We start from the raw sequence: 15,148 nt of genomic DNA, 5'->3' as shown, positions 1-15,148 counted from the left end.
TTTACATGACTATCCAATATATCCTATACTATAGCATTTAATAGACTTTTAGTAAAAATGTGTTTAAATGTTTCTCTTCTCCTGTTTCTTGAGAACATGGATCATATGTTGTATTCCCACTGCCTAACATGGTATCTTGCACATGGTAGACACTTGAATAAAAGTACTTGTTGAGCAAGTAAATGAATCTTTTGTTCTCTGCTTTTCTGGAAACTAACTTGTTGGCTTTGGTTTTCCCTTTGTTTCTTCCTGGGATCCAAGGAGGAGGCATCTCCTTATTCCTTACTTGATATCTGCTTGAATTTCCTGACTACTCACCTTGAGAAGTTCTGCTCAGCAAGACAAGATGGAACATTATGTCTGCAGGAACCTGGAGTATTCCCACAGGAGGTGGCTGATCGGCTACTTCAGACCATGGCTTTTCATGGTAATAAATAAACAGAGGAAACAAAAATTATGCCCTTTTAATTTGCATTGGATTTTGAAGTGCTGCTGTGGCCATTTAATTATTTTCATGGAAATAACAGAAAAGCCTAATTGAGGAAAAGGAATTCATTTATTTTTGCCCACCTTGCCCCTTATGGTATAATTTAAATAAGCATTTTCTTTTCTAACCTGGAAAGTCCTTTTTTCTGTTTGTTTCTTCTATTTTGTTGTTGTGAGAAGCTGTTTGCATGGCAAACATAACTTCTCTCCCAAAATAGCCATTTGGAAGTCTGCTGGTCTAAAATACCTTACAGTGTTATTTGGCAGCAAGAAAATCAATAAATATTACAATGGAAAAACTAGTTTATGCTTTTGATCTTTGAAACAGAAAATCAGAGCTAATGTATTACTTCTGTCTTCAAAAACAAATTTTGAAAATAAATTGTGAAAGATTTATCTGTGAAATTCTGATTATGTACAATATATTGAGAATTTTGTTACCTGTGTTTAAGTTTTAAGTTGAAAGAGATTCAATCCCTTTATGTATTTAGGGTGTGTAAACTCTTACAAGTAAGAAATACAATTTTGTCCACAAGTGTAAAATAGAATAAATATGGCAATAGTGATAATTATCATTTATTAATTGCCTCTTCCATGTAATATTAATTCCAGGCATTTTATACTTTTCTTGAATTTTCTCAAAAATTTATTTTTATCCTATTTATATACAGATAAGGAAACTGAGGTTCAGAGAAGTAACTTGTTAAGAATCACACTGCTAGTAAATGATAGAGTCCTGGTTCAAATGCAAATCTGTTTTATTCCAAATCTGTTCTCTTTTCACTGCCACACAACCTTCCTACTCATACATTAGAGGTATTCTTGCTCCTGGATGGCTGATAATGGTATATACACTTTTGTTGTGACTTTAAATATATATACCACACATACATTTAAATATGTTTATAATTGTTATATTTTATTAGATATTAAATATAGGGACTATAAGGGACTTCCCAGGTGGCTCAGTGGTAAAGAACCCACCTGCCAGTGCAGGAGACGCAGGAGACTCAGTTCAGTCCCTGGGTTGGGAAGATCCTCTGAAGGAGGAAATGGCACCCACTCCAGTATTCCTGCCTGGAAAATTCCATGGACTGGGAAGCTTGGTGGCCTACAGTCCATGCCAGTCGCAAAGAATCAGAAACGACTGAGCAACTGAACACACATACACAAATATATAAATTTATTATATATACTTAAAGTCACAGCAAAATTGTATCCCATAATCTGATGTGTGTGTGTGTGTGTGTGTGTGTGTCTATATATAGAGAGAAACGAGAGAGAGCACACACAAATGCAGATAGTGCGTTAGAAGGAAGGGTGGGAGGAAGATGTCTGCATTCCTTGGTTTTCACTAAAGTTGCTCAAGTCTGTAGTCTCTTTGGATTCTTCCAACCTGCTGAAGGAATGAGGGTAAATTTCAATAGGTATTACCCACATTTAAGTTAAAGATCCCTTACAAATGAGATTTAAAAGGTTATGCTAGTGCTAGCATTTCTTTCTGGTCTCAATTTAATGATTACACTTAGCAAGTTCAGTTTAAATATTCGTACATATAACTAGTCTTGTAAATCAAAAGAATAAATGTTAACTGAAGTTTTAACTTCCCAGATTCCTTTTGAAATATAACTATTGTTGATTAATAATAGCAGCTAACATTTGTTGAATGCTTATTATATACCAGGCTCTGGTGAATGGTTTATATGAATAAAATAATGAAAGTAGTTTTTAAGTACATATAACTAAATAATTGTCTTCCAGAGTATGTCTTTGGGAAGCTATATGCTTGATCAAAATGTGTTTTCTACCAGTTTTCTTCAAACTGACTTCAAATGAGGAAAGTGAGGGTCAAGAGAAACAGTGTGCTGCCCCATTTGTGTTTCCCCCATGTGATCACCTGTCTTATTCACCACATGCGAGAATTATTAATCTCTTTGTAAAAATCATATCCACCTTCAAGCAGTCAAGAGTGGATACTGCTAATAATACTGCAAAAGAAAAACCTCTGGACTGCTAGGGAATTCCTTATGAATGCTTTCAAAATTGCTAATATAAGTCTTCTAATAGTGCAATGATTTTAGAAAATAATTTATTTAAAAAAATTTACTTATTTACTCAATTCAAAGGATTAATGATGTTGGTAGCAGTCCTTATTAAAATAAGCCTGATACTAAAGAGTTTTACTTACTTGATTCTATGATTCTCTTGTCATACTCTTTGCTCATTGTATCTGTTGTCTCAATGCTAAAAATTTTCCAGGAAATGTGTGTATAAGATCTAGGAATCAGAATAAGAATTTTACCATCTAAAAAGATAATGCCATTTAGCTGTTATTAATATAATATCTAACTATTAGCTATTAAGAATATAATGTCTAATACGAATATTGTAGTGCTATAGTCATCCATGGACAGGTCTTATGTGAACATAAGTTTTCATTTCTTTGGGATAGATGCCCAGGAGTGCTACTGTTGGGTCCTATTGTAGTTGCATGTTTAGGTTTTTAAAAACTGCCACACTGTTTACAGCATGGCTATGCCATTTTACACTGTTACCAATATAAGACTGACTCAGTTTCTCTGCATACTTGCCAGCACTTGGTATTACTACTGTTTTTTTATTTGAGCCATTTTAATAGGCGCGTAGCCATTTCTTCAAATACTTTTTCAACCCTGCCCTATTCCTCCACTCTTTCTGCAACAAATAACTGTGTTCAAATTTTTTTTAAGTCTGTTTTTTTTTTCCTATTCTTTAGATTTGGGTAATTTCTTTTTTTTTTTTAATCTTTTAGTTCACTAATTCTTTCCTTTATTCCTTTTATTCTGTTGTTGAACGCAACCATTACTGTATTCTAAAATTTTCCTTTGGTTCTTCTTTATAACTTCTGCTTCTTTTCTGAGCTTTCTGTTTTCCATTTGTTTCAAGCTTGTTTGTAATTGCACACTTAAGCATTTTTATGATGGCTCCTTTAAGACGTTCATCAAATAATTTTAACATTTCTGATTTTTCAGTGTTGACATCTATAGTCTTTTTTCACTTTGAGATCTTACTGGTCCTTTGTATGATGAGTGAGTTTTTATTGAAATCTGGACATTTTGGATATTGTGTTATGAGACTGCTGTTTTTGTTTGTGTTTCTGACACCACTCTAGCAGTGGAAGGTGGAGGCACTGCCTTGTTATTGACAGATTGGGGTAATTGTTCTTGTTCCCCACTTGACTTCTGTTGACACCTGAGACTTAGTGCTTCTCATTACTCATTACTGCTATGCAGGGGATTGACGTTCTGGTTCCCCACTAGCTCTCTACCGATAATCTCCCTAGCTGAGAGTGGTGTGAGTACTTCATTTCTCTTCTTCATTTGGCCTCCACTGACAGCATGTTGTAGGGAGGTGACCTCATTACTTACAGTGATGAAGTTTCAACTCTCCACTAGGCTTCCTTTGATACCACCCCAGCTCGAAAAGGGAGAAGCACCTCATTACTACCAGATGGACATGGAAGTCCTGGCTCCATACTCTGCCTTCTCCTAACACTTCTCTGTGGGGAAATTGTGGCAACTAGTTATAGCAGGAGTGAAAGTCTAGGTTCCCCTCTTGGCATTTGCTGGTGTGGATGAGGGTGAGGTTTTTGTTTATGTCTCTGACACCCTCATCCACATCAGCAAATGTGGTGAGATAAAGTAATCACTTTACTTCAGTCAAACACCAGAGACCTAATGAGGAACCAGCACACCAATCTCCTGCATAGCCATAATGAGGAGCACTAAGTCTCGGTGTCAACAGAAGTCAAGTGGGGGCACAAAAACATTTACCCTTGCTAGGCTGCCCCTTTCCTGGTACTTTGGCTAGAGTGAGCAGATTTTGTGGCCCTGGCATGGGAGGGGCTGTTTTTGTGTGTGCTTGTTGGTATTTCCCAACTGCCAGCTTAAGTCTGGGATATATGGTACAGGGAAAAAAACCAGGAACGCCACCATATTCTTCTTTGTGTCCCAAGATCTCTAGCTGGCCTGCTTTCTTCTCTTGACCTTTCAGTGATCTAGCCTTATTCCTTGTCTCTTCCCACTTCCATACGTAAATCTTCAGAAATCAACCATGTTCTCACGTGTATCTAGGTTTTCCCCTGTATTCTTCTCAAATTCCCCTCACCTTCTTTCTCCATCTTTGAATTTTTCCTTCATCTTTGAAGGACGTTCTCACGGATCACCTCTTCCATGGAGTCTTTTTCAGATCTCTAGGCATGGTAGATTACTTCCTTTTCTTTGCTTTCATGATACTTTTGTACTTGGATCTGGTATACCTATGGTTAGAACTGGGCATGTAGCCCCATCAAAATCCAAGGGTAGGTTGGAACAAGCTGTGCATGTGTCCAGTAATGGGAGGAGAACCAGGTATTAGTGAATATCAGTAATGCCTAACACAGTCCTGATTCTACCATGTGCTATTTCTGTCCTCTTGGAAGACCACTTTTTTGAACCCCAGTTTACTCACCTATAAATTGTAGATAATCACATTCTTACCTCACTGAATTGTTAGGTCTATTAAATGAAATACTGTTACATGGTAGTGCTTTGGAAGTATAAGGTATGCTGGAAATTTTAGCTATCCTTTAACCAATTTTTGAAGTTAAAGTACTGCTTATTTTTTCCTAGGTCTCCTGAATGATGCAACTGTAGGTATTTTTAGGGGCAACCAGATGCGCTTAAAACGAGCTTGCATTCGCAAAGCCAAGATCTCTGCTGTTGCTTTCCGGAAAGCCTTCTGCCACCACAAGTTAGTGGAACTTGATGCCACAGGTGTGAATGCTGACATCACGATTACAGACATCATCAGTGGGCTTGGCAGTAACAAATGGATCCAGCAAAATCTCCAGTGCCTCGTGCTGAACTCATTAACTCTCTCCCTCGAAGATCCTTATGAGCGGTGCTTTAGCCGACTTTCTGGTCTTCGAGCATTAAGCATCACCAATGTTCTCTTTTACAATGAAGACCTGGCTGAAGTTGCCTCATTGCCAAGATTAGAGAGCCTGGATATTTCTAACACCTCGATCACAGACATCACGGCTCTGCTGGCTTGCAAAGACCGACTCAAGTCTCTAACCATGCATCACTTGAAATGTTTAAAAATGACAACTACCCAGATACTGGATGTTGTTCGAGAACTAAGACATCTGAATCATCTTGATATTTCAGATGATAAACAGTTTACATCAGACATAGCTCTTCGATTACTAGAACAAAAGGACATCCTGCCCAACCTCGTCTCCTTGGATGTTTCTGGGAGGAAGCATGTGACAGACAAAGCTGTTGAAGCTTTTATTCAGCAACGGCCCAGCATGCAGTTTGTAGGTTTGCTGGCCACTGATGCTGGCTACTCTGAATTCCTCACAGGCGAAGGACATTTGAAGGTTAGATTTTAAAAATATATTCCTTTGTCGGGCTGACCAATGTTTAGTTTGCATAAGACTCCATTAAGGTGAATGTCTAATAATATATAGATCATATTCATGAAACATGACATTATATAGTGGAAAGGCCTTGCTTTAGAGTCTGAATTAAAATTCCAGATTATTTGCTTCATGGCCCAGAGCAAACCATGATGTAACTTTACAGTTTACATTTATTTATAAAATAGATATGACTCTTACCTGCAAAATTATTCTAAAGATTAATAATTATATATGTAAAGTGCAAGTCATGTTGTAGGCCCTGGATAAATGATAGTTCTCATGATGATAATATTTACATATTTTGAACCACTTAAACATCATATCTAAAGGATCACTTCAAAGAAACTAGGGATGCTCCTTTGTAGAAAAGAGTATCTAATGAAAGAGTAAGTTCTCTAAGAAGATCTCTATTGTAAAAAGGATAAAATCCTTTTCTTCTTAAGGTTTCTTATGCGTAATGGCTTAAATTCCATTTGGGAAACATCTACTGAACTTGGTACAACTTGAGATTGAAAGATAAAAAAGATACAGGATTTGCTTCCAAGGAGCCTGATAGTAGTAATAATGTTATGATCACAAACAACTCTAAAGCCAAGGATCAGTATAGTTGCTGTAGGAGAGCAGGAGAAACTTTTTCTCACTGGAGAATTTTGGTCTTGATGGAAGATGGTATCTGAATCAGACCTTGAAGGATAGAACTGTAACAGGTTTAAGGACAACTAGTATTTTTCTAATATACATTGTATCCTATAAATGCTTTTTATTGTATATGGTAATATCTATAGATTGATATTAATTCCACTTTATAGATGAGAAACATAGAAATTATGATTTACTGTTAGAACCAGCATTTGGATCTACACCTGTCTAATTTCAGAGCCCCATTTTTTTTCCTCTACTACTTACACCAAACCACTTAAGTTGAAGCATCATTTGATTCTGCCTGGTGCAAATGGCAATATTGCGTTCTCTTTTTATGGCTGAGTAGTACTCGTGTGTGTGTGTGTATACCACACCACATCTTCTTTATCCATTATCTATCAGTGGACACTTAGCTTGCACCCATGTCTTGGCTATTGTAAATAGTGCTGCTGTAAATTTTGGGATGCATGTAACTTTTTGAATTATAATTTTCTCCAGATATATGTCCAGGAATGGGATTCTGAATCATATGGTAACTCTATTTTTAGTTTTGTAAGGAACCTCCATACTGTTTTCCATAGTGACTGTACCAGTTTATATTCCTACCAAGAGTGCAGGAGGGTTCTTTTTTAGCAATCAATATCGATCTCAAAAAAGGAGAAGGAAAAGTTAGCTATAGGACATTTTAAAACATGTCAGTTCTTATATTATTTGTAAATTTAGACTTTAAAAAGTAGAATGTAGGAAATTATTTTGAGTCACTTTTTTATTCATTCATTCAGTAAATATTTTATTAAGTATCTCTGCATATTATGTACTGTGCTAGACATGGAGATTCAATGGTGGAGTGAAATGGTGTGGTCTTGCCCTCATGGAGCTTGTAATTTAGTGAGGGATTCAGACAGTGAAGTATCATACATATGTCATGGGTGTATGATTTAAATATATGTATTTATATATCATACATATGTATTAATATATAATATGCACACATATATATGCTTTAAACTGCATAGTGTTAAGAATCTAAAAGCTACAGAATACTGTATTTGAGTATGTTTAACACAGAGGCTCAATTTAGTTTAAGGCTTCTCTGAGGACTTGATGAATGAATGAAGACCTTATGGATGAGTAACTTGGTAGAGAAGATTCCAGGCAGCAAGAATAATACAGCAAAAGATGTGTGGTAGGAAGGAAGGAACATGGTACATCCAAGGAACTTCAAGAAGGCCACTGTGGCTAGAGTTCTAGAGTAGGAAGTTGCAGGGCGATGAGATGAGGCTGGAAAAAGTAGGTGCCAGGGCCAGAAATGGCAAAGTCACACGAGCCAGGTGCAGGGCAGCAAGTGTGAGGAACTTACATAACAGCCTGTTATTGAACAAGGTATGTTTCTAGCACAGGGCTTGTGAGTAAATTGTCTGCCTAAGAAATGGATCAATAAAGAACTGTAAAAATCAAAGGGGAAGAAATCTCTGTGTACTGAGAGTTTAGGGAGGATTTCTTGGAGGAGGTGAGCTTGATCTGTGTCCTCAAGGATGAGAGGAATGTGTCCCTGGCACACTGCACTAAGTAATCTTCTCAAGGCAAAGATCCTTCCGTAGCTATGATTCCTGAGCAGTATGATTTTTGCTGATTGTTCTTACCACCAACAGACCGTAGAGTGAATTAGCCCGAGGTTTTCAGTTGAGGCTAGTAGAACATATATGTTATACAATGCCTCTGTGAAACAAGTTTGATTTTGCAAATGGAACATCATTGCTTTGAAATTTTGACTCTAGAAAACACCTACTTTGCTGTCATCTAGTTTCCACTTCTGTAAACACAGTGATTCTCAACCTTGACTGTAATTAAAATTACCTGGAGTGTAATTATTTGAGATGATGGATATGTTAAGTAACTGTATCATGGTAATCATTTTGCAGTATTTACATGTATAACATCATCATTTTATACATTACACTTACATAATGTATTTGTCATTATGTATCTATAATATTGTGTATCTTGATAAAGCTGGAAAAAATTTTTAATTAAAAAAAATCATCTAAGTAACTTGAGCAATTAAATCAGAAGAACTGTAGGGAGGTGGGACTGAGGCATCAGTTTTTTTTAAAGCTCCTTGGATGATTTTAATATGTAGCCAAAATGGAGAATCATTGTTATAAAATAATTTTTTTTTTCAATAGAGATCATTGGAACTTTGCCCTTTATGCAACTATACATAAAGATTGATGTTTGTTTTAAATTATTTGTTTGACTACTAATTTGAGAGTTGAAAAATAATAGGTCATGTTAAGAGAAGAGAGGTGAGATTGCTCTGTCTCCTTTTTTAGAATTTTCCAGGTTAGCAAAGTTGAAAAACGGGTCTGAAATTATTGTTTTAATATTATGATGCTTTAAATTAGTTTAGGTTGACATTTTTGGTTTTACATGCCTCAGTTTTCTAGACCACACTAAAGGATGCAGGAAGTAGAGACAGTGTGACTCCCCAGTATTCCTTATAAGGCATTATCTAGTACTTTTAGTGGGTGGCTCTAAGAACAAAAGATTTGTTTTTTCCACTTTCACGTATATTATGTATTTTGATCTCTTGACTCTGTGAGGGAGGTATTGTCTTCAGTGAGAGGGAATGATTTTCTTAAGGATCACAGCTAGCTGATGAGCCTGGAATGTATTCTTTCTACTACATCTCTGCCTATATTTAAGAACCTTAGTTCTTTCTCTTACTCTCTGTTTCTAGTCCCAACACAGAGGGTTTTCTTACATAGAATTACCAACTCTGTCACCTTTGTTTCCCTACCTTATTTGCTCGTTTGTAACCATCAGTTTCTTCAATCTTCCGCTACTCCACAATTAAGATTCTTATGTTTTTTGGCTGCCTCATTCCTGAGAATCACTGGCTATATGTTAAACCCAGTATTCTCGGTCTTCATCTCATTTGGTCTAAATACCTTTTGACACAGTTGATCTTGTCTTCCTTCTTGAAATACCTTTTTTTTTTTTTAACTTTGTTTCTAGGATATCAGATTGACCTTGTTTTCTCCGTACTTTTTGGACTTTCTCTCAGTTTCCTTTATTGATTCTTCCTAAATCTCTCAGGCCCCAAACCTATATGCCTGTGTAAATTTAGGAATCATCCTAAATTTATATTTCTAACCTAGACTTCTCCCTTGAACAAAGACTTAATAAGTACTTTTTAAAGATGTCTGAGCTAGTGCTTCTGCTCTTGAGGAATTCTGATCCAATAGAGAAGAGACAGAACAGTTTAAAAATAGCTTTAATCAATTGTGAGAAATGCTGTAGTAGAGTTATGTGCTAAGTGCTACAAGAAAGTCTTTCCTTAGAATATACATTTAGTTTTAGCCATATTTTAAATATTAATAAGGTTTAACTTAGTGGTATGGAGAAAGCAATGGCAACCCACTCCAGTACTCTTGCCTGGAAAATCCCATGGACGGAGGAGCCTGGTAGGCTGCAGTCCATGGGGTCACTAAGAGTCGGACACAACTGAGCGACTTCATTTTCACTTTTCACTTTCATGCATTGGAGAAGGAAATGGCAACCCACTCCAGTGTTCTTGCCTGGAGAATCCCAGGGACAGGGGAGCCTGGTGGGCTGCCGTTTATGGAGTCGCACAGAGTCGGACACGACTGAAACGACTTAGCAGCAGCAGCAACTTAGTGGTAAAGGACATTATTTTCTGTTTTAAATAGACTGCAGAAACTAGTACATACAGATGGTTGTTTGTTTTGTTGTTGTTCTCTTTCTGATCTAGCATATGAAATTGACTGAATTGAAGATGCATATAGTTTCAGGAGCCAGATTTCTTGATTTGAGTAGGGGCTCAAGAAGTGTTAATCATTGAATAAATATACAGGCGATGAAATTTGGTTCAGATTATTTACATTCCAGTAACAAAAGTTCTGTAATTTTACATTTAAAGGTAACTTGAGGTTATATTTTATATAAGACTATAAAGCTGTTTGAGTCAACCAAATGTGGATAAATGAAGTCTGATGAAGATTATTGTTAATGTATTTTCCCTGTTATAGTCTTTTTTAGCTCTCCTAATAGTTCAGTGTCTCTCCAAATCTAAGAAAATCTAAGAAAAAGTTCAGGGTGATTCAAAAAGTAACATTAGGAATATTTTTATTGTTCAATAACTGCTTATATATGTGAATACATAGTCAAAATCAATGTTTATGTATGTATATTATACATTCTTATTGTTGTTTAGTCACTAAGTCGTGTCTGACTTTTTTGCGACCCCATGAACTGAAGCCTGTCAGATTCCTCTGTCGGTGGGATTTCTCAGGCAAGAATACTTGAGTGGGTTGCCATTTCCTTCTCTGAGGGATCTTCTCCACCCAGGGATCGAACCCACATCTCTTGTGTCTCCTGCATTGGCAGGCGGATTCTTTACCACTGAGCCTCCAAAGAAGCCTATAGTATATATAAATAGTATAAAAAACATTTTGTAAAGAAACTTCCATTGTTATTCCTGCAGTCTTACAAATGCTCAGTATATGCCTTTTTGTCACTTGGTACACACATCTGTACTGTAGTCTAATTCTTATTAGACCTTTGTAGCATATCCTATCAGTGGTTGAAATGTTAGCTGTGATACAGCCCTTCATTTTCACAAAGCTGCATATTCCTTACCCATATGAACATAGTTATTACTAAGTAGTATACTTTAAACGTGTTTATTTTTGTGTCACCTTTTATAACGGTGCTGCCAAAAAAGATAGTCTTCCACCTTAGTGAGAAGATTATACCTCTCTGAAAACTAGGGTTTGGGTGTTTTTTGTATTTTTTTTTTTTACCATTTTGAAATTATCACTCAGGTTAATAAATAGAACTTGTCAGCTACCCTGAAGCTCTTTCACATGCCCCATCCTGATCACAACTTCCTCCTTCCCCTAAAACGTAATCAATCTCTGTCCTGACTGTAATGATAATCACGTCCTTGCTCTTTTAAATAGTTTTACAGCCCAATCATTTACCTCTAGGCACCTAGTTAATCTTGCCCACTTTTCAAAATCGTGTGTCTTTTCAGTATCTTTTATAAAGTTCCCCTCCATCCCTTTCTTTTCCTTATACTTTGTGTATTAAAGAATCTGACCCTTTGGTCTGTAGACTTTCCCTCAGTCTAGGTTTTCTTGATTGTAGGTTTGTGGTGCATATTGACTGTATTTTCTGCAAACTGGTAGCTGGATGTGAGTCCTTAGTCAAACTCATGTTTAATCCCTTTGGCAGGGCGCTTAGATTTTACCTTCTTTCATTAAGGAAGTACATAATGTCTGGTTGTTTTTCTTTCTGTGATTTATTAGCAGTTGTTAACATTCAACACCTAGTTCCATGTAATTCATTGAGGATCATGGTGATACTGTAATAATTTCTTTTTTACTTATTACTGGGTTACTTTTCCGAAAAGCCACTTCTCGGTATATACATTTGGCTACCCAGTGGTATATGAACCACAGTTTAAGATAACTATATTAACTTGTATAAATGGGAAATTCCAGGGTAAACTTACTTTTGAACAGAATTTTTTAATGCTGAATGGGAGCTTGATAAATCTGGGACAATTAATATATTTATTTGATAAATATTTATTGAGTGCTTATTCTGAGCCACACACAGTGCTGCCTGTTGGGGTACAGTGAATAGATCAGTCTACTCAGGGGATTATGATAATGGCTATGAAGGTGATGTTTCAGGAAGCCCTGACTTAGATTGGTGGACCAGAGAAGGCCTCTCTAATGAAGTGTTATTTAACTTGAAATGAGAAGGATGAATAGAAATTAGGTAAAGAAAGAGAGGAAAATTTCAGTCAGAGAGGACATTATACTTAGTAGCTTTTTCCTGGGAAGGAGCTTGGCTTATTGAAAGATCGATCAGAAAGGTCATTGTAGGGTGTGTGGAGGTGGGGAGGGATAGATTGAGAGTTTGGGGTTGACATGTACACATTGCTATAAAAATAAAAAAAGGCCGCTGTCATTACTGAATTGTGAGTTAGGGCGAGAGGGTTACCTTAAGAGGCAGTAGAAGCCTAATCATGTGTAGTAAGACCTTATACTGCTGCTACTGCTAAGTCACCTCATAAATAGAGTTAAATATCTTGAGATTTATTTCAGGTACAGTATAGAAAATTTTACCCATAGACTTATTCTATGGTCTGAGCCTATCTAATATATATCTGTTTAGCATATGTATACCTTCACAGGATGACTTTTCTGGATGGGTTAGAAAATAATCATAGCCATTTGTTTCAAGCTTTACATAACTATCCTGGATGCCATCCACACAAATGATGTTTGGATAGAGACAGTTAGAGGGTTGAAAAGAATCCTAAAAGCACATCTTCTGGCTGTGTTCAAAGGTGTCTGGAGAAGCCAATGAAACTCAGATTGCAGAAGCATTGAAGAGGTACAGTGAACGGGCCTTCTTTGTCCGAGAAGCTCTATTTCACCTTTTTAGCCTGACTCATGTGATGGAAAAAACAAAGCCAGAAATTTTAAAGGTAAGAATAAGAAACTGGATATGAGAAGTGTGAAATTATCTTCCTAGATAGATGATGGTTTTGTGAAGAAAATTGGTGAAAATCTGCATTTAGTCTTTTTTTTTAAAAAAATTGATAATATATAATTCTGTTTTTAGCCATAAATGAGGATGAGAGGAGATAATTGGATAGTGTTACTGAAATTTTATAGTAATCTCATTTAAGCAATATAAATGTCTTCAAGTTCATATTTAACTATCTAAAACCAGTAATCAGTGTGATATCTTTTTACCAGCTGTAGTAGAAAATAGAGTATATGACTCAAATCAGGACACTACTTGGTATATTAGCCATGTATTGCTTCCATATATGGTTTTTAAAGAAATACAATATTGGGATTTTATAAAGCACTTTTCCATGCTATTTATGAACCTCTTACGCTTTTGTAACTAATCTGTGTTATTCCCCGATTAAGACATTTTACCCAAGACAGTTTTTGAAGGACAAAAAAGGAGGATTCTTAATTTTGTTGATTGGGTGGGGCATTTTTTTGTCAGAATGTGGCCCTCTAGCCACCTGAAGTCTGGGATATTGCTTATTTTAAAAAGCATATTTGTGAACCTCATTCCAAGAAAATTTAGATTCAGTAGGGCTGAATGAGATATAGGAATCTACATTGTAATAATCCCTCAAGATAACCCTTATACACATTTAATTTAGAAACCAGTGAGTATAGGACTATATTATATTTGATCCCTCTTTTAGTGGGCACAACAACCCCAAGAGAGAAGTTTTATCTTCTGTTTTATAAATTATGTACCTGAGGGTCTATGAGGTTGCTGCTGCTGCTGTTGCTAAGTCGCTTCAGTTGTGTCCGACTCTGTGCGACCCCATAGACGGCAGCCCACAAGGCTCCCCCATCCCTGGGGTTCTCCAGGCAAGAACACTGGAGTGGGTTGCCATTTCCTGCTCCAATGCATGAAAGTGAAAAGTGAAAGTAAAGTCGCTCAGTCGTGTCCAACTCTTAGTGACCCCCTGGACTGCAGCCTACCAGGCTCCTCCGTCCATGGGATTTTCCAGGCAAGAGTACTGGAGTGGGTTGCCATTGCCTTCTCCATCTGTGAGGTTAAGTAACAATAAATTAGTGGCAGAGCCAGAAATGACTTTACCTCCTGGTTTCTTAAATTTTTTGAGAATGGGGTGTTTGGATAGGAAGCAGTAACATTTAAGTCCTCGGATGTTGGCTGCAACATCTGCCACCTCCTGTATACAAACCAAAGGATATTGGTGCCTGGTATATGCATTATCATTTTTTGGTTTTGGTTACTGTGCACTTGAGTAACAAAGGACCAGACCCGTAGTCCTGATCTGAAATATTTACTCATTCATTCACTGAGAGAATGGTGCAGAGAGAAACGTGATTCTTTTAAGGAGTTTTTGCTGCAAAAGGAAGCAAAAGAAAAAGGTGATAGTTGGCTGAGGATGTGTGTGGGTTTTGTTTTGTTTTAGATGGGAGAAAAAAATACCTTGTTTGTATGCTGTGTGAATGATCGACTACAGAATAAAAATCTGATACAGGAGTTGGAAAGGGAGATCAGCTGAAGCAGTGTCCTTGAATAGACAAGGGAAGAATCAAGCATTTAAATGGAGGGATTATCTTTAGAGAGGAGCCCCTAGAGGTCATTTGTGGAACAGGCAGGCAGACAGCAGTTGCTTGTGTGTATGCTGGCAAGGAGGTATGTATAAAAGCCAGAATCTGAAGTTCTTTTATGATTACTTCAGTTTTCTCAGGGTAACTGGTAGTAAGATCTTCAGCCAGTATTGAGGGATGGGGAGGATTTGTTGGGGATTTGAGGAGAGAGGAAAAGGAGAGAAGTAGTTATCTAGGCCAGAGGGAAGTAAATGGATTTTATTGTATTTTAATTTTAGCAGTGTTCTTAAGGAACTGAATGTTGGGATTTGAAAGTGAAGTTTGTTGCTGGTTTCTCTATTCAAGTCAGTAAGAATTTGTTTACTGCTTGGCATAAAACAGGCCAAACTGAACTATGTCTAGGAAACACTAAGATGTT

At 36.8% G+C, this 15,148-nt stretch overlaps 1 protein-coding gene across 5 annotated transcripts in view; it reads left to right on the top strand.

The window, feature by feature from the left end:
• ZYG11B (zyg-11 family member B, cell cycle regulator) overlaps nt 1–15,148 on the top strand; it is a 73,134-nt gene that overhangs the window by 25,268 nt on the left and 32,718 nt on the right. For 3 of the 5 annotated variants that reach the window (XM_081485276.1, XM_081485278.1, XM_081485279.1), the window contains 3 exons: nt 262–427; nt 5,136–5,890; nt 12,960–13,100. In XM_081485276.1, coding sequence (XP_081341402.1) covers nt 262–427; nt 5,136–5,890; nt 12,960–13,100 — 1,062 coding nt within the window. The remainder of the gene's footprint in view (nt 1–261; nt 428–5,135; nt 5,891–12,959; nt 13,101–15,148) is intronic. The other 2 variants (XM_081485275.1, XM_081485277.1) reach the window with 1 other exon arrangement.

This window comes from Giraffa tippelskirchi, chromosome 5, assembly GCF_054371585.1.
Source record: "Giraffa tippelskirchi isolate mGirTip1 chromosome 5, T2T-mGirTip1v1.2.pri, whole genome shotgun sequence".
NCBI lineage: Eukaryota > Metazoa > Chordata > Mammalia > Artiodactyla > Giraffidae > Giraffa > Giraffa tippelskirchi.
The sequence above is the reverse complement of the archived record's forward strand: the minus strand, read 5'-3'. Positions and strand labels throughout refer to the sequence as shown.